Genomic DNA, 26,454 nt, shown 5'->3' on the forward strand with positions numbered 1-26,454 from the left:
GGGGGGAGGGAGGGGGGGGGGAGGGAGGGAAGGAAGAAAGGAAGGAAGGAAAGAAGGAGGGAGGGAGGGCAGAGCTGGAAGCAGGGAGAAAGCTGCTGCACACTGGATGCGGAGGGGGGGAGAGAGAGAGAGAGAGAGAGAGAGAGAGAGAGAGAGAGGAAGGGAGGGGGGAGGGAGAGACAGAGAGATGGTAGGAAGAGAGAGAGAGGGGGACAGCAGTAAACTTGGCAGCATTTAGCTGTGTGAGAAGTCTAATGATAGGAGATGTACCCAAGTGTTCAGGGAACTATGTTTGGATGTGGGCCGCTCCTCCCTGCCCGCCTCCCACCCTCTCCTACTCATTTTGAAGTTCATTTTGAGTGATCCTGTTCAGCTGTACTGTCATCTTCACACAAATGGATGTTTCTTGGCAGGACGATCTCTGCTTCACTATGGTTCAAGGATGGCTGATACTGACTTAAAATGTTACAGCTGGTGGATGTAATGGAGTTAGTTATACGTCCATCTTCAGTGGATACAATGATGTTGAAAAATGACAGTATGACATATTTCCTACCAAAACTGTCATCCAGTCATTCCTGTTTGTCATTGTTTTCCTATTTTTGAGTCAGAAAATCCCGGAGAAATGAAGGCAGAGTCCAGGAAGACGATGGGTGCAGTGCTCTATGAAGAACTGATTCGGCAGGGCAAGAGTACATTTGGTGTTTGCGGCTGACAGGATCCACATACAAACTATGTAAGGATAGCCGGTACAAAGTCCAGACAGTCTCCTCACAGTGTCACTGAGAAATTGATGCCTGGCCTTTGATATGTGCCGCTTTCCCGGCTCCCATGATGCAGTGTGGGGAACTGAAGCTGGCTGCTGTTGTCTGTGGCGGGTTTGTTTGTTTGTTTACAGTAGGCAGATCCTACTATTAAATCATCCGTGGATGACTACCCGCCCAGGTCACAGGATTCTTGCAGCAGCATGGCATTCTCAGACCCTTGCTACGAAGCAGTTCCTTTCTTTCTTTGATGATTTTTTTTTTTTTGTAACTAAGCCAGGGCACCCAAGAACAGGTTAATCTCACACAACTGGTCAAGGAGCCAGAGAACAGCACAGTCAATGGTATATAGAGAGGACTCACAGCAGGGTGCACCATTTCAACTTTTCATTAGGAATCTGTATGTGAGGTCTGTGCAAAGACTGCTTTAGAGGTTGCACATTTCTTCCTGGCGTGGTTGAAAAGGCTACCCCTTTTCCATTGCTTGTGCTTCAGGACAGTCAAGGCTACACCACCTCTGATCTGTACTTCCTAGACTGAATCCTTCTGTATTCAACACTTCCTGGTGTAAGGGAGAGGGAGAAGTGCGCAAACAGACAGACAGACACACACACACAAGTGTGCACAGACACATACGTAATTTTAACTGAATACCCTGTGTTTTCCTGGAACTATACTTAATCATAATTTGTCATCTGAAGTTATTTTATTTGTTGAATTATGAAGCTTGGTAAAGGAGAAAGGTGTCATTTTATACCTAGGGTCCAGCAAACAAGAGGAACTAAATGCATATCTGTCTATATAGATGTTACCCTATACAAAACTGTGCGAAGTTACCCTAAACAAAAGTTCATCATTGTATTATTTTGCATATAGAAGTAGTTATATCTTTAATCAATTTGAAACATTATTGTAGGCCATTATTAAACCTTATGTTCTTTTGAAAACAAAATTAAGGATCATGTCTATAAATAATGTTTAATTTAGAAGAAGATATATGTACCTCTTTAAGAAGAACACATACATCAAGGCCCGATTAGAGTAAAAATATCACTGATACATTTTTTTATCGACTACTAAATTTAAACAAATTAGAAACTCAGATTAAACCAAGACTCACATTTGGTTTAGTTTTCAATTTAGACAATATTGTTTTACCTTAATGATATTTTCTTAATAAGCATTCTGCTATTGTCAACATAATACCAATGTATTATATATTGGGAAGTCTAAGTTATATTTGGCATCATATACCATTTTGTAAGAAGATTATTTATCCTATCCTGAAGTATTAACTTGAGCCAAAATTAATATCAAGTTGTACATCTAAACATGATAATATTAATGAAGTTCCCCTCCTGAAAGAGACAACTGGCAGCTTCTTGCTTGCATGGTCTTCAATTAGTTGTGAGCTTTATTATATTGCAGATTTTGAAATATTTATTTGCTTTACTTCCTCAGAAATCTTAGCCAGTACTTTCTTTATGCTCCCTCCCCTAACATCCCCAGGATCCGCACGATTCATTTGCTTTCGATTAAGGCTAGCCTTCTAGATTAGATCTTTGTCATGGGGGCTTGAAATTTACAAGGAAACTTACATCTGTACAAAATTTACAAACCAGCTTAGTGAAATAGAGCAAGCTTAGCATACAAGTATGAGGGGTTTTGTTGTGGTGGTGGTGGTGGTGGTTTTTTTTTTGGTGTTTTTTTTTTTTTTTTTTTTTTTTTTGTTTTTGGCCTTTTGAGACAGGGTTTCTCTGTGTAGCTTTAAAGCCTGTCCTGGAAGTTGCTCTTGTAGACCAGGCTGGCCTCGAACTCACAGAGATCCACCTGCCTCTCGATTGCTGGATTAAAGGCCTGAGCCACCACTGCCAGGCTGCTATCTCTGTCTCTTATTTAAGCACAAATGGCACAAGTCATGGAAGTGCATGCTTTTGGAAGTTTGAGCAAATTATCTAACCTACTTAAGTAAATTATCTAAAACTGTGTCTAATGGAAATTTAACCATTTTTTTTTTTACTTCTAAGAAATGAATGACAATTTAAAAGAACGAAACTCATTGTGGTATACATAGAAGCAATTTATAAACAATTCAAATCACCAATTAAACAGAGATAGGAGAATAACCTTTTAAGACACCGAAAAGCTAAGAGGATTCCTTGAAAGGGTGGGGGAGGGAGCTGAGGGATGTAAGAGTCACAGAACACACTTCATAACCAATACACCCAGTTTCCTTCTGAACTCTGAAGTGCAGAGGCGGGAACTGCCCCCATGATGCACTGAAAAAGCAACATGTAGGACCTGGCAGAGGTTCTGAAGCCAGTGAGCTCAAAGTAAGCCCTACAGGGCTGGAGCAGCAATGCCAGTGTACCACATCACAGAAACATGGGACGTCACCACTCATCGTCAAAGTCTTCTAACCATTTGCCATCTTTTGGGCCAATGGGTTTTCCACCATTGCAGAGTACCCTGTGTGGCAGTCCTAATCCTTACAGGCAAGCATTTTAGCCCAACTGCAGAATGATGTAAATTGCATATAAGCTATTTTCTTCCTACTTTTTGTATGGGATGTATGCATTGACTACTTTTTCCTGCCTGACCCCTTTTTGGTGAAATCCCATCACTTAGACTAAAGTGGTCATGGATGAACTACTGCAGCCAACAAATGCAATTGCACTCCTCACAGCCATAGTACTAAGCTTCATTGAGAGGCTTTGCCAATTGATATTTCCCTTATCAGTTTTTTCCCAAACAATAACTTCAACACTTTTCTTTTCAAAATTTGACAGAGACACACACAATTAAATGTGTCCTGGGGATTATCTGCAGGGACAGGTTTTGACAAATTATTTCAAGCATTCAATTTATGCTTTATTTTTTATTTGAAACTCACTTCTTTCTAGCTGTTTTCTGATATGCCTTACCTATACCTGCTCTCTGTACATACATTAAAATCCCCTACTTTCTATAGTTTATACTAAAAAGAACTAAAGCTGAACTCATTGCAAAATAGATAAAAAATAAACCTGTCAGTTATAAACTGATAAAATACATTTAAACATTTAACTAGGCAGGCACAGTCCTCTGTACTAGGAGGCTACCGAGGAAACCATTTGTTTAGAATGAAAATATCCCTTAGTAAAAGAACAATGGTGTCTAATATCCCACCACCATCATCACCACCACCACCAAAAGAACTATGTCCAGCTCACAGAAATTATTTTGATCAGAATAGCTCGACTATATCAGATTTACTGCATATTACCAACCCTGGGTTCAAGTACTGCGGTTTCTAAACACTCTTTTCATCAATGAAACTCTGAAAGCAATGAGAATCCTCTTAAACTCTAAGAATAGTCTCCTGTGAAATTAAGCACAAGCCACGAAAGTCAGTAGGTAAAATCAGAACTCTTGTACGCACAGGAATGTTCTACATAGCCACTGCATTCATTTTAAAAAGGTAAGGGCCATGTACTGTCTCTCTGACAGCTACCCAAGAATGAGGGCCTAGAGGCAGAACCAGCTTTGAAAACATTGCTAACCAAAATGGTACAAAATGGACTTTTACATTTGCAAATGATATACCCACAGAAAGGAAGGTTTCTTTAAGGACTTTAGTTTTTAAAGCTATACAACTGTGTAAAAGGTCAAGTGGCTAGAAATAGTTTGGGAATAATATTAGAATAATCACTTCCCCTGTAATTAAGGATTAAGCCTTAATTTTTCAGCATTCCAAAACATTGGAATCTTAAGTATGGGAAGGTTAAAAGCTGACTTCGTAATGGGAAAAGTTCAGAACACAAGCAGGAATGTTAACTTTAAATTGCTCCCTTTCTTGGAAGTCAGAGGTCAGTTCTTGTTGGAGCTCTGGGATAAGCTGGTCTCTGCTGAAGTTTTGCAATCTGCCTGGAAAGTACAGCTGTATTGGCCTTCCTAGATGCTCAGTGAAGATGAAGTGATCCTTAACAAGGGGTCTCTCAACTGTACCCAATCATGCGATGGTTGGCCAAGCCAAGTGGGTGGTGGGCCTGTGTAATCAACCCCTTCTATCATTTCTGTGGGTAATTCATCTTTATTGGTGATACTGAAAAGCATTACTCAGGCAGCTCACAGTGTTGAGGATTACTTAGATGTATAGCTTCTAGAATGGGAAATATAGGAAGGAACCACAGGTATTAAGAAATGTACGGTGGCAGACATCTCAGTAAAGGTGGTAAACCAAGAGTGAAGGAAAAACCATGGGAATTCAGCAAAAGATGTTCCCAAAGACTTTATAACTCTATGCCATAAAAAAAAAAATCTGTCTTCATGACTTGGTCAGTAGAATCTTTAGCAAAGTGCTACCTTGCTAAAAATCACAAGTAACAGCAGATAATAAGAGTCTTTGTTACAGAACAATTAACTATTCTGTATGGACAATGGACTGCCTACTGACAGCCAGGGAGAAAGCAAGCCTAGTGCTGGGAACAGAGATCTATCCCTGAGCAAAGAGTAGGAAACCTTGTAATGTGCTCACAGGAGTGGCAAGAGCAACAGCAGATAAAAATGGCACTATTTCCAGAATTACAGTAGAAACATACACAGGGTTTTACAAGAGCACAGGCAAAGGGGTTTTAGTTCTGAATGGGATATCTAGTAAGGCTTTCTAGAAGAAATGGCTGTTGGGAGTGAAAGCAAACAGCCAGAGTATGGACTGAAGGTTCTATTCAAATAGCTATACAGTGACAGTGGCTGTCACATAAAGGATTCTGTGATCTCATAATAGTTCTCTACACGCAAACTCAACTGTTAAATTTGCACTTAATTTTAAAACGCAGCTTTGGTTCTCAGGCTAGAGCCTTGGGTCTTACACATAGAAAATACCTGCTTTTTTATTGAACTGCAGTCTGAGTTCTGTAACAGCTTCAAATGATCCTATTATTATATCTTACATTGAGCTATAGCTTTCCAAATGGTACTCTCAAATTATACTTGAGTTTCTATTCTAAATAATAGTTGGCTTAATTTAACTATACCTAAGCTGGGAGGAATGAGCCATGTCCATATCACCATGGGATTACCATACAGATATCATTCTGCAAGGGGTTGGGTAGGCAAACATAAGAATACACATTGCACTATTCTGTTTCTATACAATCCATAAGCATAAAATTATACCTTGTGGTTTTTAAAATCGTAGTGAGTGTCACGTGTAGCAAGGAGTGGACAATGGCTCAAAGTTAAGAAATCTAGTTCTAGTTCCTATTAAGGCTAGCGTTACAGAGCTTGGATTACAGATATGGCTTTTGTGAATTAGAATTACCTTTCCCTTTCTGATTTACAATGTTCAAAAGGATCATTTTTAATATACACTCAGAATGGGTGAGATAATCAAAACCCTGTCACAGACCACAGGTATATGATATTTGAGATGTTTTCATGACAGCAATTTCATCTGCATGCAAATGTCACAGTTTGTACAAATCAGGGCCATTGCAATGACAAGTAGCCAAAGGACACCCTCTCCTTAGGCAGACATCACCAAGTCATGACCAGCACTTTCTCCAGGAGCCCAGTGCAGCTCTGAGTACAATCTCCCAAACAACTACCACTGGCTTTTAATCGATGCTTTCTTATTGCCATCTCTGCTTCACTGGCCCCTCCTCACATAGGAGTGTCTTCCTGGAATCTCATAGTTGAATATGATTTATCTGGATTAGCTTTCTCTGTGGAAATGCCTCATTGTGAGATGTGCCCAAGAATGTTTTACGGAAAAGAAGCCTTGGTGGGCTAACCCAGTTTCCAAATAAATAGTTCTTGTTTACTTAACAAGTCACACCAATTCATAAGTTTGGAAAGTGCCCGCTATATCATTTTCTGTGCATACACCGGAAGCCAGCCCTGTGTTGAACACCATAGGCATGACTTATTTAATGTGCTTAACAGAGAGATGGTTGTTAAAGGCAAGGTTGTAGAATCTTAAAAAGCATATGTTGAAGGAAAAGGGTATCATTTTCTTCAGTGGTGGAACCATTGATAAGATGCCCTTGTACCAGTAACTAACTTCCCACCCACACTCCAACCAGGAACTCTGAACTCAGGGTATCACACACAGGGAAGGTGTAAAAGTAGGAGGGGACTTGCTTAGAAGAAAGGCAGCTGTGAGAGGGAGGAGGATGAGAGAAGGCATTAGAAAGTGAAGCCATCTAAAGTTTATTATCTAAATGGAGGAAAGTGTTAAAAAATTAAAAAGTAAAATTAAGGTAGCTCACTTAGTTTTTTAGAGAAGTATATGGTGCATGGAATTCTTTTGTGTGTCACACGTTTGGTTGAGTGGCCGTAGTAGACCTTGGCTTCCTCTTCTGTAGTAGGAACAGAACGAAGAGGTGTCAACAGATCTGCCAGGAGGACTACATGGGCTCATTCTTACAAATCCCGACCATCACAGGCACACAATAAACATTTAGTCAAGACAAGTGGCTACATTTGTTTCTGACAAGAGTATATTAAGAATTCAGGACTGGTTAGGCGGTGGTGGCACATGCATTTAATCCCAACACTCACACAAGGCAGAGGTAGGCAGATCTCTGTGAGTTCTAGGCCAGCCTGGTCTAGAACACTGTCTACAGAGTGAGTTCCAGGACATCCAAGGCGGTACACATAGAAACTCTGTCTTGAAAAACAAAACAAAACTGAGCAAAAAGGAATCCAGGGCTGCTGGCACACACTCAAGAAGTAGAGACAGATGGATCTCTGGGAGTTCCCTGTAGGCCTGATCTTCATAGTGAGTACCAGGCCGGCAAAGGCTACATAGTGATGCCATATCTCAGGCTAAAATCAACAAATAAACAAAAACTTAGAAGATATATTAGGAGAAGTGAATTTAGAATTTAAAGACATGAATTACAGGTACCTACTTAGCTGTATGACTTGTAGAAACTGTATGACTTGTGATCAGAGTTCAGTTCCTGTAGTGGTGAAATGACATCTCATCTCATTCCTTTTAGGGGATTGCTGAGACCCTGTTTTCTACAAATCCCAGTTTTAGGAAGCTATGGGAAGTAGGGTGTTGGTTCAGCAGATGAAGACACCTGCGGCCAAGGAGACCCGAGCCTTGCCCCCGCCCCCAGACCTGGGGTCTATGTGATGGAAGGAAAGAACCGATTCTGATAAGTAGTCCTTTAACCTCTACACATGTGATCTGCCTTGTGCTCACGCGTGGGTGCACGCTTTGTCCCCGCCCCCAGACTCTACTTACACAGACTCACGAGAGAGAGAGCAAGAGAGAGAGAGAGACAGAGACAGAGAGAGACAGAGAGAGACAGAGACAGAGACAGAGAGAGACAGAGAGAGACAGACAGAGAGAGAGAGACAGAGAGAGACAGAGAGAGACAGAGAGAGAGACAGAGACAGAGAGAGACAGAGAGAGACAGAGACAGAGAGAGAGAGAGAGAGAAATGTAATTGAAAAACTGAAGTTAAAAACTGAAGTATGGCACAGATCAATTTCACAGCTCTAAGTGCAAGTCTTGGATTATATTAAAGTCTACTACAAATAATAGTAAAATTCAGCTCCATACATTTTCCTGAAGTAGGTACCTATTATAGTAATCCACTAATCTATTAAGCTATCAATCCAGTAGATTAGTTTACAGATACCTATTTCATTTCAAAACACATTTTAGAGTTTGAAAGATTTTCTTCAACAAAACCATTTGCTATTTAAGCCGTGCTATTGGTCCTAACAGCTATTCTTGATCTTACTTGACCAGAAATGTTAAAGACTAACAAAACATTGCCAGCGGCTAGCTGGGGTTAGGGGTGGGGAGAAATAGATTATAGGTTGCGCTCTGTGGTCCCATTTATTTAAAAGAGTTTATGGTTCTCCAAACTCGTCCAGGGCCAGAGAGGAAGAAAACAGTGCAATTTATAGTCAGACCAGAGTAGGAGGGTCAGCGAGTGGCGTGACTCGGGAGGAACTGGCTAGCTCTCTAAGGGATGGAGCCGTGTCAAAGTCCACGCTCTATTTCCTACACATCTCCAGGGCCCATGGTAGAAGGATTGGGTGTAAAACCTGGAAGAGAAGGCTGTCAAGTAAGCAGAAAGAGGAAACTTGTTCTCGGATGCACATGTGAACGGGAGACACTTGGCCCTCTGCAGAGGACAGAAAAGGAAGGCTAAGTAGCAGCTTGCTGAACATGCTTTGTCAATACCACAAAAGAAAACCAGGTATAGCTAAGTGCGGACATCGAGGGAGAATGGTCCAGCAACAGCAACAAGAGAAACCTCGGGGAAAGTTCAGCTTTAGACAGCGGTGAGATTTTATTAGCTCTGCAGCTTCAGTTTTACCCAACGCAGTGGCTCTGATGGCACCAAGTTGATGTCACACAAGTAAGAAAAGCTCAGTACACTGTGGCTATCAACCTCATTTGGTTCTCATGCAATTGCTTTAGTAGACTTGGGAACCACTGTCTCTAGTTGGCTCGTGATGTAGCCATCCATTGATCAGGTCCTTGCTGTTTTGGGACAAAGTTGCAACAGTGGAGAAATTACTACAGCCAGTAGAGGCTTAGGCCACGATAGAATGCCACTGACTGCAATATGGCATATTTTACAGTGACTTAGTCTAAGTCACACAGCCTTATGTAAATCCCTTGACACAAAGAATACGTTCTGTGCCACACTGTAGTAGGGTGACATCATGGATACTTGGAATTACAGTCTTCTGGAGTCTACACGTACATGGATGTCTTACATAAATTAATTACACAGAGTTGAATGATTCACCTCAGATGTCTTTTAAACGCAAGAAAAAATTGGGTACAATGGGGCCAGTCTTATCTAGGAAGTATGAAAACAATCATATACAGAAATTACATCTAACGAGACAGTTAATGAATCACAGTGGTGTCATTTACGACTCAGAAAGAATATTTTAAAATACAGAAGGAAAAGAGGCTCAGAACACCAGCTCTCAAAAGCCAGAAAAGAGACACACCTTATCCGTCTCCCTGCCTGCTGATAACCAGGGCCGATAGGTTAAAATTTAAGCAGGGAGATTAGTATTAGCTATAAACAAGGCCTGCTGGTCCTGCGGGTTGAAAACCTCGGGACTAGGGTGGGAGTGTCGGCGGCCCTCTCATCCTAGGGCTTAGAAGAACGAGGAAAAAGGATATGAATTTGAGGCCAGTCTCGGCTATATAACAATTCAGGGACAGCAGAAGTTACATACTGTGACCTTATCTAAGAAGAGAAAAGTCAACAAACTAACTAGCCAACCAAACAACCCCAAACATCAGGAGTGGTGTGTGTGTGTGTGTGTGTGTGTGTGTGTGTGTGTGTGTGCATGCTTACTGTCTTCTGCAACTTCTTGTATTCTCTCAATTGTAATAGAGAAACAGGAGGGCTTTTACTGTATGTGTGTATGTGGCACTTCTAACTCAAATGCTCATTTATCAGTAGTGTGATTAAACAGAATAGGCCGCAAGAAGGGTAGAAGGCCAATCACTCGGGAATCTGGGAGTCGATTATCAAAGACTTGGAATTTATTTTTCCCCAGTTGCGCTAAGAAACCATACCCACAAGTCCTGCCGTCCTCCCAAATCTTCATTCTTCTGAAGCAGTTCCCAGTTTATGACAAACCCGACTACACAGAGAGGCACTTGGCAGCGAGGCATAGCTCAAGCCTAGCTTCCAGTTTTCTCTACAGTTATGTTTAACAGTACCTCAGCCTAGATCCCTGTCTTTGTAACCACATGGTGCCTCAGCCTGTCCTCTAGTCCCTTACCTCTGGAGAGATAGTTGTTTACGTTATTTTCTTTTGTATTTGCTTAGTTAGGACTTGTGTGCTTGTGACTGAGATAGCGTGTGTATAGAGGTCAGAGAACAATTGGTTCTCTCTTTCTATCGTGTGGATACTGGGATTGAACTGAGGTCACCAGGCTTGTCATCTAACATCCCTTACTGCTAAGCCATTTCACAAGCAAAGAGATAGAACTTTTGGCTGAAGTATCATCTTCAACCCCTGTGTATAACTGAACATGTAATATGAACTTTTCTTCCCTCTGTCTTCCCTCCTTCCCTTCTTCCCCCCTCTTCCTGCTTCTCTCCTCCTCCCTCTTTCTTGGACAAGGTCTTACTATGTAGATTGACTTTAAAGTGCCCAATCCTCCTGCCTCAGCCTCCTGAATCCTGGGATCACAGGCCTGCACCTTTAAACCTACCCAGCTCTTACATTGGCTTTTGTTAAAGACTGAGCAAGGTCACTGTCTTTATCACTAGCACTTCTGAGCATCACTAGGGTACCATTGTCCTTGCTTCATGCAGACCCTATAGCCTCTGTAGGTCCAGCATTACTATCACCCAGAAGATCTATGTAAGTCTCTCAGGCATCGTTCTAAGAGATAAATGCAAACTCCACAAAGACCTCATTAAATCCTTCATCTGCAGCTTCATCCTCTTTTGCTTAATCTTACAAGCACCAATTGGGTAGACCCAGTAGTAACCATCCTAATTTCATGATTACATTCATGCCGCAACACCTTCTGTTGCAATAAATCCCTTGCTCTGATTGGAGTGGTTGCCAGAGGAACTAAAAAGTAAGCTATTCCTTACTTAGTTCTGATCAAGGCAATTTTCAGTCATAGGGTCCAAACCGTCACACCCCCAACTTGATGGGGAAGAGCTAGACCTAAGCGCTGCTAGACACACGAAAAGAGCTGTCTCAGCAATCAGGCCCCTGAGGAAAGTACCGCAAGGGTTCTATTTACTAGGAACTTGCTCCATTAGCAGAAGGTAGAAAGAGTGTGGACAGCCTCAGTTACAGTAGCCATATTGAAGACGCACCTGCTTCGGAAGCATTCAGTCCTAATTAGGCATTTCCTTATCAATCACCAGGATCAATTCCTGACCTGTCAGTCACACACAGCTTTAAAGAGAAACGAGTATCTTTCCTGATAAGTCTAAGGTAAACTTGAAAAACAGAGACATGAAATAACGCAGCTCTTAATTAAATACTGTATCTATCTCTACCTAACTATTCTGTAGTTTCTTGTGAGACGTCTGTATGACTCTGAGGTCTTGCCAGCCAGAGTAAGTTCAACCCAGTTCACAAGGCCCAGAACATGCAAAAAGAGAGTGGCTTGCTAGGGTTAAGGCAGATAGCTGCAAAGGAGCAAGTTTAGAGTTCTTAGCTTAAATGGGTTTAAGCAACATTCTGTGGGACCCCGTGGGCTCTTCAGAGGTGCAGAACTCTTCAACTAGGGGTGTGCCCTAAACTACAGGCAGCAGTGGCTGCTGAGAGCAGGTAAGTCAGCTTTCTTCAAGGATGAGCCACCTGACATGAATTTGAGGGAAGATGTGGGGTGGGGAAGGGTCATGAAAACTGCACTTACATATGAAATTCTAAAAGCAAAAGGGCTGCAAGAGAGGGAAAGGGTCAGAAGGGAGCAAAGTTACAACTTATCGCCTAGTTTATTGTTGTTGTTTTTAAGGGAACATTTTCTTTTTTAATTGAAAATAGATTTCTTTCATATAATAGATTTTGATTATAATTCCCCTTCCCTAGCTCTTCCCAGTTCCTCCCCACTACCCCACCCTACCAAAACCATACCCTTTCTTTTTTCTCTCATATGAGTTCTTGTACTTACATGTGTCACCCATATTTATGCTTTTAATATACGCGTTGTTGTGGGATATTTGTACACTATATAAAAACATATTGCTGTGATTGATTTAATTTAAAGCTGAATGGCCAATGGCTAGGCAGGAAAAGGTTAGGCGGGATTTCTGGAGACAGAGAGGACCCTGGGAAGAAGAGAGGTAGAGATGTCATTGGGATTTTACAGAAGTCAGACATATGGTACAGATCAGAGGTAACAGAGCCACTAGGCAGAACGTAGATTAAAAAATATGAGTTAATTAAATTATAAGAGCTAGCTGGTAAAAAAAAAAGTAAGCTAAGGCCAAGCTTTCATAATAAGTCTCTGAGTGGTTGTTAGCTGGCAGTCCAAAGGAAAATCTGTCTACATGTATCTATGTGTCAAACTCTCCAAACTTTTGACATGAAAGAGGCAACTGCATCTGCAAGTGTGCTCTGGGCTCCTCTTGTTAGGTTTTAAAGGACACCCAAGGCGTCGCAACCACTTCGGAAAGCAGTCCATCTCGAGGCCTGCTGCCATACAGACGTCTATTAATGGAAGCGATTGAATTAAACAGACGCGCCACATGGCCAAAACAGCAAAACACCTCGAGAGTCATCACCCAAGCAACCGGTTTGTATGTTGGAAATGGAGTAACTGCGCAAATTCCATGTGCTGGCCCTTTCACAAAGTTTCTAAAATAAAAGATACAGGTGGGGAGATCAGATACCTCCCAAAGCCAACATTGATCAGTGTGAAACTCCACCCAGCCTTAGACCTTGTCCTCCCCTCCCCCATCCTATCAGCGCTCGCACAGAACAGAGTTAAACTTTCTAACACAACTAGAAAGATGGACTTTGGCTCAGTGTGCCCCCTGGTGAGCCACGGGTGACCTTATTCATTGCCACACAGACTATATGGGCTGAAATGATGGAGCTACAACGGCCTTTCACACCGTTCGCAATACTAGCCTCAAATCCGTCTACCACGATACTCTGGAGAAGAAGACTGCCATCCGTTTGTGGTACACTGAAGCTGTACCCGCCAGATGGCCAATTCCGTAGTCACTAAAAATGCTAATGACACAGGCAATAGAGGGAAGCAACGTGCTGACGTGAGAAGAACATTAGCTTTCAAATGGACACACTTGGGGTCCGCTCCCCGGCTTCTTTGGAAACTGCGATTTACAGGGCCTGGCCCATGTCATTTTCTCATCTGTAGACTTTAGCTATTCCCACTCCCAGCTTTTAATGGTTTATAGTGTTACATTATATGTTTAATTCCCCAGTGCTCGCGTTCATGAAAGGCCCTCTATGAAACAGAAGCGAGAAGTGCCATTGCTAGAGAAATAGGACAACCGTCATCTGTTAAAGTCTTAAGCAAGAGGACAGGAGCAGCATTGGCAACTCTGCACAGCATGCAAGCTAAATTGGAATAAGAGCAAATGAGAATGGGCGAGGGGCTATAATTACGTTCTCCGTCAACATATTAATCAGCGATGCTACATCTCTTTTTCTTTTAAAATACTCAATTATAAAACTAGCCATGCTAGTCTAAGCAAATGTGTGTGCGTATATGTGTGTGTGTGTGTGTTTCCCCCTGTGGTCTTCAAGCTAAAATAGCAGTGTTCAACCAACCTGAAATTTTATGACCTTAGGCAAAGAGAACAAATAAAAAAATCCAACGTGCAATCATTTATTGGTCTGAGCTGTGATGTGATTCAGAAAATTTTATCAGTTCTTTTATTCAGATGCTTACCAATTTTGAACCCTGGGAAAACTGGCTATATATATATATATATACACACAAATTTATATAATAGAATATATTTCTTTATATAAGGAGAAATATATATATATGAATATATAAAACTTAGCTTGTTTAAATGCAGAACCTAATTTTAAACAAAAGTTTCCTGTGTGGTATTTTTCCCATGAAAAAGAGGCGATGGAATACAGAATTACAGCGAAAAGTCCGCAGTCTCCCAACTTCTGCTCCTATCTCTTTTACTCTATAAAATAACCACTATCAAAATGTTGGAATAGAGGGCTTCCACGCCCTTTTGCACATAAGTATCATTTTATATGTTCTAGGATCAGCTTAAAATTTATTTCATAAAACTGCAGTCATGTTTAAGGTCTGAAGCTCTTCCACTTGGTTATGTAATGACCTTAAATATACTGGCTAGCACTGAAGGTTCCTGACAGCTGGGTAAGAACCAAGGCAGTTTTATTTACAAGTGGTTACTTGTGGTTTGGAGGCTAATTAATAGTTTTGTTCTTTTACCTAAACTAAAGCATGCATCTTAATTAAACTAACACATGTTCTTGGAATATGCTTATGAAAGAAGTACTATAACAGTTTCAAGGAATGAAGTCATATTATTTTGCTATGAAGTAAATCAACATCTGCGACACGTAAATTTTAAATATTTATGGAAGTGAAGTGCTCACTAGATAAGAGCACTGGCTGTTCTTCTAGAGGACCCAGGTTCAAGTCCCAGTACCCACATGACAGCTCACAACTGTCCCTGTCTGTATCTCCAGTTCTGGGGACCAGGCAGCATCACTCAGACATAGATGCAGGCAAAACACAAATGCGAATAAGAATAAGTAAATCTCAAAGGAAATGTCATATTTTAATACACAGAATTGAAGAATGAATACCAATATGGAAGCAACAGGAAATGAAATGCAAAGCCCCACCAATGAACTTGCTATTTTTATTACATTTATGAGAACCAGAAAGTTTATATATCAAACTTTTCTCAACTCATGCTGTAAAAGTGTTAGAGGAATGTTTGAGAATCCGGGCCATAGTCACTTTCTGCTGGAACGTCATGTATCAGAGGTATTCAATAAGCAGCCTTTGAATGAATACGCAACCTTTTTATTGAAACTTAAAACCTGTGACACGCATTACAAGAACACCAGTAGAATAATTTCAAGGCTTTTTTAGAAATTTATAAAGCTTTAATCATAACAAAGATCGACCTTTTCAATAAGTGCCATAAAAGGAGAGTGTTGAAATACTGTGAATTTGTCAGGCAATCACTTATGACCACACCACAGGTCTGGGCTGATTAAGGCAACTGAGAGTGGATAGCCGGTTACAGTACACAGGGGGCAGCAGATAGGGAGAACACAGCAGAGTGTCATCGGAAGCCCTGGATACGAGCTTAAGACAGGTAAAAACTTTCTAATGGTCATGTTTGGGTTTGAGACATTCCAGAGAAAAGTAGGAAGATTTGTAGAAAGTGGGTCAATAAAGTTACATAACCAAAGCAAGATGGTGTAGTCAAAAGATGAACTTCTTAAGTAAGTAAGTAAGTATATAAATAAATAAATAAATAAATAAATACTAACTGGAATGATAAAAGGATAAAAGGTAAATTAACAAGTTTCTATCATGTAAACTCAATTACAAAAAGACAAGATGGCTAAGGACCTAGAATGGCAACATTGCCCAGCTAAACTTGCCAAGCCTGGTGGAGAGGTGGGGGGGGTTAAAATTTAAGTAATGGAGCATGAGTATGTGTACACGTGTGTGTGTGTGTGTGTGTGTAGAATGGTAGAATTATGTTTATAGTCTATGACACCCTCAGTCCAAATTACTTGAAGTATACAGTGATATATTCAAGCAGTTAATTAATACTATTTGGTGGAGGAGGTAAGCTTAACCAGAGATGTTTCTGTACTGCACAGCTATAGTTAGGGATCACTAGCATTTAGTGACATTTAGTTATTATACAAAATCACTTTGATAGCAACGCCATGTAGAAGCTTAGAAGTTAAGTGAAAGGACAGAGTCATGAAAAAGTCAATATTTTCATGTGTATTGTGAATTGCGTCTCTACAAACTGTTGGTTTGTCCCATACAACTTAACAGAATCGCTATGGTCAAAAATAGTCTGTGGCAATCACTGAAACACAAAGACCGACCATGCTAGTAACTACTGCCAGTTGTAATAAATAAATTATTGTCAACTGAGCCCTGGAGCTAAAAATAAGCCTCAGTGCTATTTGTTTAACTGAGATCTTTCTTCTTTTTCACGTATCTGGGATATAAGTCAGAAATGTGTGAAACCCACTTATATATGGCTGCTTATGGCAGTGGTTTCCACCAGCTAAATAAATTTATAAAAGGATTTTATGCATTTCCCAGTAACTATTTTGTAGGGAAAGGGTGCCAGAAAAGGACCTTGCAAGTATATCTCCAGTTATAAATTTTCATTCAATCAACTCATAGTTATGGAATATGTTCTTTGAGTCAGGCTGTAAAATATTATAAAAGATATATTGTTTTTTTTGAATTTATTAAAATGTACAGAAACACAACTGAGGGGGGGGGCATTCCTGTTTCCAGTCTATGGGCTAGTATAATAGCAGGGAACAATTAGCCACCCATGTAAACAAGAGTTAGCTAATCTTTGCAAATAATTCGCGTATTCAGATGTGAGTTTGTTTGCTTACATAATACATCCTAGGTCTTACTGACTGCCTGATTCTACCTTAGTCTCTGCATTTATTTCTCTTATCCAGTGTGATTGTTCCTACATCAAAGAAGTGAACTGAATTGTTCGTTTACAACTGTTAATGTAAACAATCCATAATATTTTCCTCTGAAGTTGCCATAAAGAATTCTATAAAAAGCGAAAAGCAAAACTAACTTTAATAGGAAGTTTTTTTTAAGCATCATATGTGTATGAGCATATCAAAGTAGAATTAGGGAAAAGAAAGAATATATATTAGACTAAATTGAAACGGACTTATATTTCGTTAAAGTAAAACTTTTATATTACCCTAAACATATTAATAAATAAAGATGAGATGATTGAATGGCAAAGAACTTGATGTGCGTTTAGGCACATGGTTTTGTATTCCAGGTGCGTTTCTATTAAGTCATGAAAGCTTTCTAGCCTCATTAACTCCTAACCCTTGCCAGCACCCAAGGCAAGGCAATCTTTGCAGCACTCAAAAAAAAAAAAAAAAAAAAAAAAGTGACAAAACACACCACCAAATCAGATGTGAGAGCTGGTAAACTTTCATTTTTAAAAACCACCACTTTCTTCCCTTCCTTAAAAGAGACTCTTAGATAAATTGCTATGGTCCACAAGGAGTTAAACACACACACACTCACACACACACACACACACCTTTTTATATAGGGCAGGTTAAGGAGGGAAATAAAGAGTAAGGGAGCTGCCAATTAAATACATTCTTCCCCAAAGCTTTAGCATCACACCTCCTCAGCAATTACTAAGTACTGGAGTTTTATGTCAGTCTTAAAGGGGAAGAGGGAGAAAGAAGTAGGGGTAGTGGGGAAGAGAAACACGTTACCAAACTGCCTCCGTAGTCCTCAGGGAACTTGTGGACCTGGATCTCGGCTTCATAATAATGCTCATTTTGAAGAGGGGAGACGGAGAAGGAAAATGTTCAAGTCTTCTGATCAATACACATCAGCTAGCTTGCCACAAAGAAAGCTTTGAAGGTTTTCCAGGGTCAGGGAGGCTGCCTCCTGTCTCAGCTCAGTGTTGCAGGCAGCCGGCGGGCTTTCCTGCTTCATGCCCAAGCCCCGGGCTCTTCCGAAGGGAGTTCCTTCTCTGCCTGCCTTGCCAACAGAGGAACTGAATTTTGAATCGCTTCTCCATCTGGGTCACAAGGGAAGCCAGCTCAGCGAATGGGTCACTTAATCTCCTTTTTGCAATTCCATAACGACGGACTTAGAGGTTTTCCCCAAGCCTCATTCAGGTAGAAAAAAGAAACTGCCTGGCAGCCGGGTGCCACACAGAGGGCGAGCTGTCAAGGAAGTTTCAGTTCAGGGCGACCAGCCGCGGGTGGGGGGGGTGGGGGGGGACGACGACAGACAATGCTCTCCGTGGAGGAAAGGGGGTCGCAGGAGGAGAGCAGCTCGGTGGGCTGGGTGGGTCGAGGTACCTGCCAAACCAGTTTCCGCTGTGTCCCCTGAGGACTCCGACTGCAAGTCTTTGTGAATGAGAACTATCATCCAGTCTCACCCACCAGGCAGAAACTATTCCTCAAGGGCTGAATGACGTCTGTGAGAAGGCAGTTCAAAACATCGCAGGGAAGTGAGAAAGGGGGAAAAAAAGCGCCCAACCGGGCCTGGTCAATTGCTGACTTACAAAGCAAAGGGGCGGAACTCTGAATCCAGAAGGCAGGAGTGCAAAGCGGCCACGCAGATGGCAGAGCAAGGAGACTTTCAAAGCCAAGCCCTCCTCTAGAAAAGCAGCTGTCTGTGCTACTCCTGGAAAACCTTCCTCCCTGAGCACCTTTAGAAGGGACGCACCACAGAGTTTCCTTCTTTATCAAATACAAAAGAAAGCACCACATGGAATCATGGAACACTGAGATTTTTCTTCAAGACCAAAGTTGAGAGGATTTGAGGACTTAGCAGAAATTCATTTCCAACACATTAAAAAGAAAAAGTCACACTTTAGGTTGGTACAGAGATGTGGATGTCCCTTGGAAATTGAGCAAATCTTCTGGAAACAGACTGCCTTGGATGAGGAGCTGATGGGGTATTTATACTGAAAAAAAAATCTACTGTAACCTTGGAAGGAAAGTGGCTACGTGAACTCTTGCTATTTTTTAAATCTAATTTTTAAAAATAATGACATGGAATGCCATAGATTTGCATATGCAGACTTTGACTGGCTAATCCTTAGCAGTCCTTCAGTAAAGTATGAAGCTTTGTATCCTGCCCAACCTTTATTAATTTCAAGAACAGAACCTGCCCCACAAGTGGTATCTGAAATAATTGGTGGTACAATGCCAACTGGTGAGCCCTGAAATCATATACATATAAGTAGGCAATCCTGAACGGAACCAGGAGGTAGCATTTTATTTATATACATTTGTGCTTATAAATATGTAACAAATTAATCCAAGGAAAAGAATTTGAGAGGGAGTAAGGGAAGCATGGGAGGGGGTTGAAGGAAGGGAAGGGGATATTGTAATTATATTTTAATTAAGATTTTCAAAATATTAAGAAAAAAAGAACTCTTCTATCACAATACCTACACTGCAAGCTAGTTCCAGATGCTCCAGCGGCTGACAAAGGAACATTCCCCTTGCCTTGTCTACCTCTCTGGACATTTACACAAAGGATATATGTTCCTCTGGGTATGCCAACTTCAATTATGTTGAAGGTGAATTATCAAGTGAAAATAAGCATTCTGGATCTTCGGTGACATTAGCCGTGCCTGGCTTCCCTAGGCTGACGTGAACTTGGTATTTATTTAGCATTTGGAGACAGGATGTTGGAGTGTGGCTGACCCACCCAAACAGCTTGGAAAATTGATGTAGAAAGAACAAAGTCCGGCGGAGACGGGGGCCACTTATTACAATAACAAACCCTGCACACCTCAGCGTGAATTTTGATTTTGTCCTCTATGGAGATTCTCAGGCTTCCTAAAGCAAATGTCAATAAACTTTTTCTCACATACTTCTCTCCATAAGCCTTTCGGTTTTCCCGTACCGCCCAGGGACATTTGGACCTTTTCAGTCCTGACCCATGTCTAGTGTATTCCTCATACTTCCCTATATTTCATGCAAGCTACCTAAACACACAGTTCTAGAAATTACAAAGAAGCTAATGAAGCGACTAGTCCAATGTGTGATGGGGGAGAGGGGTGTTTAGGGAAGGTTTACCTTTGTTATTTTGGGAATGTGAAAGTGGCCAAGAGGAGGGAAATCTCCAGCCCAAGTAAAATGAAACAGCTCCTCCTCGTTTGTAAAAACCGTTTTTCTTGTTTTAAGGTTTACCAAGCATTTTCTGGTTGTCATTTACAAAGACGACAAGGACCAGAGAGCACAGTATCTGAGCCCTGCGTGCTAAGCTCTCAGAAGCAATCACCCCCATGGTCTTGGCTCCCCTGAGAGGACACTGTCCCAGTGAGATTACTTACTCTGCCGCCACACCCTTCTTTGCCACACAAGCTGCAGAAGTAGCACCTGTGACTTACTTGTCTACACTTACCCCCAGAGTCCAAAAACCTTTCTCAGAAGGCCCAACCACCTAACGGCTGGGCCTCTACGGAACACCAAGGTCCAGCCCCATAGGGGCTCATGTACATCCTCCCCATCCACAGGTCCTAAGCCAGAATTCTGAAAACACATGCAACTAAGCAGCTCCAAGAAATGGCATAGCAATTTTGCAAATATAAAGGAGAAGTGATACGTCTGTCTTCAGCCTGAAGAGTTCTTTTTTTTTTTTTTTTCCTACTGCTAACAGTAAAGGAAGTGACCGAATTAAAATAAAACAGAGTGGTACTTACCTCTTGGTTAAATGCTGTTCCTAACCTATTTTTTTTTCTCCATTGAAATTTCTAAAACACAATTTGGACATCTGCATGCCTGTTCCAAATTAAGGGGATACAAACACCCCTGTTTTACACAATGCGTGATGATGTACAGGTTGGCAAGGATGCCCAGGTGGGGAGAACTGGGCCTTATGAAGGACATGCCTTTGTCTACAGAGTGTGGGGGAGTCAGAGTTGATGAGAAGTTGCCATTGTCTCTGCTTCTCTCATTTACTTGGTAGCATAGTGTTGTGTAGCTCACCTTCTAATTACTTGTTACTGTCCTTTGATGGATTGCTAGAGGTGGGAAATTTTAATGGATCCCCCTATCTATATCTTCTTGAATGAAACCACCATGTAATATGTAGAAATAAGAGCAGCGGGGCTGTGTCCCCGGCACCCAGCCGCCCTCATGGCTAGCTTATGCCCCGAAATAATTACATGGAAACTGTATTCTTTCAAACACTGCTTGGCCCATTAGTTCCAGCCTCTTATTGGCTAGCTCTTACATATTGATCTAACCCATTTCTAATAATCTGTGTAGCCCACGAGGTGGCTTACCAGGGAAGATCTTAACCTCCGTCTGTCTGGAGTGGGAGAATCATGGTGGCTGCCTGACTCAGCTTCTTTCTCCCAGCATTTGTTCTGTTTACTCCACCCACCTAAGGGTTGGCCTATCACATGGGCCTAGGCAGTTTCTTTATTAATTAACCAATGAAAGCAACAGATTAGAAAGAAATCACTCCCACATGAGTAATATGATGTTCTTCAAATTTCATTCATTTGGACACCCACTTATATCATTACTGATATTTGTATCTATGCTGACTCATTTTTAGAATTTAAGCTAAATTTAGAAAGTACTTTTATCTATTCTGAAAATGGTCATTACGTTTTCTCCAAAATACAACTGAACACTAACAGAAAAATATTATTTTTAAATTACCTAACATCTCTCAAATACAGCTACTAGGACTCACAATGCACTGCAAAACTCTTGAGGGAAATCTCCGGCATTCCAATAGACTAGATGTACCTGCAGATATGGTTTATTTCTCTTATCGTTTAATGATGAGTGGAGCTGTTGAAACTGACGTTTGTCAATAACATGAATTAAATATGAGACATCAACTGACACCAGCTCAAGGAGATATTAAGGAGTGATTTTTCCCAGATAATCATCACATTACAGCGTTCTGTTGAATGTCTAGTTTTCTGCCTTCTCAGTAAACTTCTACTTTCGGGTTATAGTAGGCACCATCCACTTTCCAAACTGTCAAGCATAGGTATCACAGTAGAACCATATTCTGAGCTAACTATTCAAGCCTGTCTTATGTAATGAAGTTCTGACCTGCAGATATGTCAAGTCACCTCCTTAGGAAAAATGACCATGGATATCCGTTCTTACAGCTTCCTGGCATTCTGCACTGTGTCTGAACCCTAATGACCAAGTTACTTTGAACTCTTGCAACATTTCCTTGTTACTGAGAAGAACCATGTCATTTTCCTTTTGTAGAGGGGAATTTTGAGTTGCTACCTTTTGGCCTCTATCTAATTATATTTCCTATTCACACAACTCGAGGCAATGCAACAGATTCCAAAATTATCAAATTCCTAGGAAGCCCAGAATACTATATTTTGAAGGCTACCTTTAGACTTCTTGCTTTTTTATAAAATGTCATTTTATAAAGTTATCAGTATTACAGGTCAATTCCTTCCTCAATGCTAGCAGGTTATACTCTGCATGTTAGGTTTTAGGTAGTGTATATATTCTTAAGGACCTATCACACCCCTTTAAGGGAGAAATAAAAACAGTTTTATGCACAAAACCAACCAATAATTTGTTTAAAATTTTTAAGCTAGTTATAGCTTATCTCCAAACTTTTCTCCATGTTGTGTGTGTGTGTGTGTGTATGTTTGTGTGTGTGCACACGCACATGTGCCTATAACCAGAGCCTTCTCCTATGACACTATTTGTGGGGCTACCCATTTTGGCACAGTCCTATTTTTCTAGAGCAGGAAAAATTATATATACCCACTTATAATTGCTTCTTTTGTGAGAGGAAATAGTCCTGGAGATACCAGTGATGCATTTGAGCACAATCGTTTAGTTCTCCTGTTTGCATGAGTACCTTGCTTCCTTGGGCTAGTATCTTTGAATCTGTTCTTTCTGAAATGAGAAGCAATGTAAACTCTCCATGCTGAGAAACGGTAAGGGCCTGTAGATAAGAGCATATTATATACCCATCGTTATTTCCTCTTTATTTGAATCAAACATCTTCCAAGTTTTATTTCCAGTATTGGGGGTAGCTCAGCCTTCTCCATTGTGTTACCCTTTATTTCGTTTTGTCATTGCCCATTTCCTTATGTGCTCATGCATGCACACACACACTCACACACACACACACATTGGTTAGGAATTATAGACATCTCCTAGCTTTCTCAAAGTGTCCTTTTTGTTGCTTTGCTTTGCTTTCCTTTGGGGGGGCACTAACTATTACTTTGATTGATCTTTTTAGAGCAAAATGAGAAAGGCAAAATCTATTTTCCACTGTAAAAAGTCAGAAACACATAAGATTCATTTCAAACAGAAGCCATCACTCTGTCTCCCACAGCTTAAGTACTTTAAACTTTTCTTTATCATACAGCTCCTTGGGGATCTCAAGTATAGTTCAGTAGCAAACTTCTTAAAGATTTTCTTTTTATTCTTTTTCATTATGTGTGGGAGTATGCATTAGCATGTGGGTTTGTGTGCATGGGTGCTAGTGCCTGTTGAAGGCAGAGTTGACAGATGCCCTGGAGCTGGAGTTACAGAAGGTTGTGAGCTATCTGGTGTGGTACTAAGAACTAAACATGGGTCCTTGGGAAGAATAGCAAGGACTCCTAACTCCTGGGCCACCTTTCTAGTTCCTACATAGTAATTTGTTATTGCTATTTACAATTTAACTTTTCTATGTCCATTGTTCGGTGGTGCTATATACATTTTCACTGCTGTGAGGCCATTTTCACTATCCATCTCCAGATATCACGTGGCTAACTGAATACTTGTGCCCATTACACACTAGCTTCCTAGTACCTCTTCTCCTGGGCCCAGGCAACCATCATCTCTTCTTTTTGTTTCTAGAAATTTGACTAATAAATATTCTAAGTGGAACTGGATGGGATCTCAGAGTTATTTTCACTAATTCTCTACCAGTTATTTGATTGACTTTGAAGAGGAAACATCTTTGTCTTGACCAATGCTTAGTAATTTAAGACACATACCCCTTTGCTATTGTCTAAATATGTTCATTTTTTAGTGCATATCATGATAATAGTATTGTAATATCACCATTCTGAGGCCCTAATGGTCATCTATGTTTAATCGAGTGATTTCTAACTCCTGATATCAGTCCTAGAATATAAAAGCAAAAATAATATATATTAAGTAGACTCTATATTAGAATAATATAAATATATGTTTATATTTAGTTTATAGATCATTGTTACAAATGGGTCCCTTCTTTTATAACACTATGCGTTTTCATTAAAATCAGGTTTGAAAAATAACCTATCAAAACTGTTCAAGGAAGTTTCAATGATAATCCAAGCCCTCAAGTAATAAGTATGAAAAAAATGTAGAATCCAAACTTTTTTCAGAGCTCTGTAATTCCTTTCTTTGACAACATCTCCCTGCTCTCGCTAAGGGGGTGGCATGTTAGTGTGGTCAGCTCATCCCTGGCACACATTTCAAGCACCTTTTCTTGGACATACAACATCTGCTCTTTGAGATGATGCTTAGCTATTAGAAAGAGTCTGTTGGATACGGTAAGAAAATGATGCGGAGTCAGACTGTCTGAATCTAATGTTAGACTCTCCCAAGCGCTGATGGTTTATCTCAAAAACTGTATAACTTTCGCTCTATCCCTGCTGCCTCAGCTATGAAGTGGAGATAAAATAGAATTTTACGAGGATAAAGGAACACATACAACTTTAGCACACTGCTGGACGTATACTAAGCACTCAGTTGAATAATACTCGCTATTAAAAATATGCCTGGATTTTAATTGTTGGTTCAGCTTTCATTATGAAAGACTTCAAACCTCTAGAGGTATGTGTTGAATATCTTTTCATTCCACCTAGCCTTATTGAATTCTTTCTTTTGTTTACAAAAAAATCTTTAATAACTGCCATTACCTACTGATCTACATAAGCATACAGATTCTTTCATCCATTCCCTAGAGCATAATTATAAGTTTGCTTTGTAATACATTTCCTAAAATCACACACATCAATTAAATAGTCAACGAAAGTATAGCACTTAGTATTGAGAAGGAAATATAGAACATTTTCTGTGTCTTGGGGGGCCTTATTTCAAAGCAAATGTTTTCTTCCATAATATATGTTTTATTAAAAGGTGTACTTACTATGGATTTGGATGACTATGAACAATAAGTAGAAAAAGGTGGCAGAGAAAACCCATATGTTACACAGTCAGCAAAACTAAGAGCAACAAGTGATGTGTTCATTTTAGAATACCTTTTCAAGTGTTGATTATAATAGATTTCCTTAGAATTTTCTACTAGAAATCTACGCCTGAAGGGAAATACCCATTCTATAAATATTTTATTGCAACTTTTTCCTAATAAAATCCACTTTTTTACAGTGAAAAAAATAAATAAAAAATAAAAAAATATGCCTGGAAAGAAGAACCAACGCGATTGTGAGGAAAGCGGGTCTAAAACTTAAAAGTGCATGCTGCTATTTCACACAAACATTACATTAATGTTTGGATTAAAATCATTATCTTATGCTTTTATCTTAGTTTATACTCAAAGTTCTGATTACCTTTATAGAATTCATCATGTATAGTTTTCCCATCTCTACTTTTCTACATCAAAATTATTTCCCAAATTGAGTTATCTTTCAAAGACATGGATGATACATTACATTTTCTGATAAAAAACAACATGCACTATTTCTCACAAAGTCCCTTCCATCCCCCTTTGTGTAGGAAATTAAAATTTCTATTATGTGCCCACCCTTATTCAGCATCGCCCTGGACAAAAATTTTGAGTGGATGTTTCCAGAAAATAGCTACCTTTCAGATTCTGTGAGGTTGATGCACAAGCTGGGCCGCCCTTCCCCCCCCACACACCCTTCCCTTCAGATGTGGGTTGTCCCTTCTCTGGCAGGACTACTCCTCTGGCTTTCACCTCTATTCTTCCTCAGGAATTAACTCTGGACTCTCCTCCCCCAGATATCAGTGCTACACTCCTTCTGGAGGATACTCTTCAGAATCACTAAGTTATCTTCATTTGACCTAGTCACTCGGTGGGAACTAAGGAACTCTGGCTAACAGGATCTGTCCTGAGGAGATGCTTAGATCCCAGTAATGTTGGGAGTTTCCTGAAAGCAGGCTTTGTTTCTTCACTTTTGTGTTCAGAGTAACTACTACGGAAGTTATAGTTCTACTGCCGGAACCACTACTACTACTCCAGTGTCTGCTTCTCAGGTTGTTTATTTGACAACAGAACAAACCCTTGGTCACCAGTGGTGGACAAGCCTTTGACACATCTTGATAACATCTCCATGCTCTTGTTAAGGGAAGTGGTGCATGAGTATGGTCAGCTCATCCTTGGCCACACATTTCAATACGCTTTCTTTGACATACAACATCTGCTCTTTGAGATGATTTCCTTCCTCTGTATTTTCGTAGCATTTGCTCCATGGCTAGAACTAAGCTTCTGAAACTGAGTCTTGCTATTTTTCTT

At 40.5% G+C, this 26,454-nt stretch overlaps 1 protein-coding gene across 6 annotated transcripts in view; it reads right to left on the reverse strand.

Annotated features, from left to right (window-relative positions):
* Positions 1 to 26,454, reverse strand: part of Pde4d (phosphodiesterase 4D) — a 1,097,876-nt gene that overhangs the window by 243,702 nt on the left and 827,720 nt on the right. Inside the window, exon 1 of one of the 6 annotated variants that reach the window (XM_050160346.1) lies at positions 17,721 to 18,567. The exons of the other annotated variants lie outside the window; for them this stretch is intronic. Within the exon in view, the coding sequence (XP_050016303.1) occupies positions 17,721 to 17,785 (65 nt within the window). The 5' untranslated portion in view covers positions 17,786 to 18,567. Of the gene's footprint in view, positions 1 to 17,720; positions 18,568 to 26,454 lie in introns of those variants that run through there. 6 annotated transcript variants of the gene reach the window in all.

The sequence above is a fragment of the Alexandromys fortis genome, unplaced genomic scaffold (genome assembly GCF_014885135.2).
Source record: "Alexandromys fortis isolate MF-2015 unplaced genomic scaffold, M_Fortis_MF-2015_v1.1 scaffold_76, whole genome shotgun sequence".
Taxonomy (NCBI): Eukaryota; Metazoa; Chordata; class Mammalia; order Rodentia; family Cricetidae; genus Alexandromys; species Alexandromys fortis.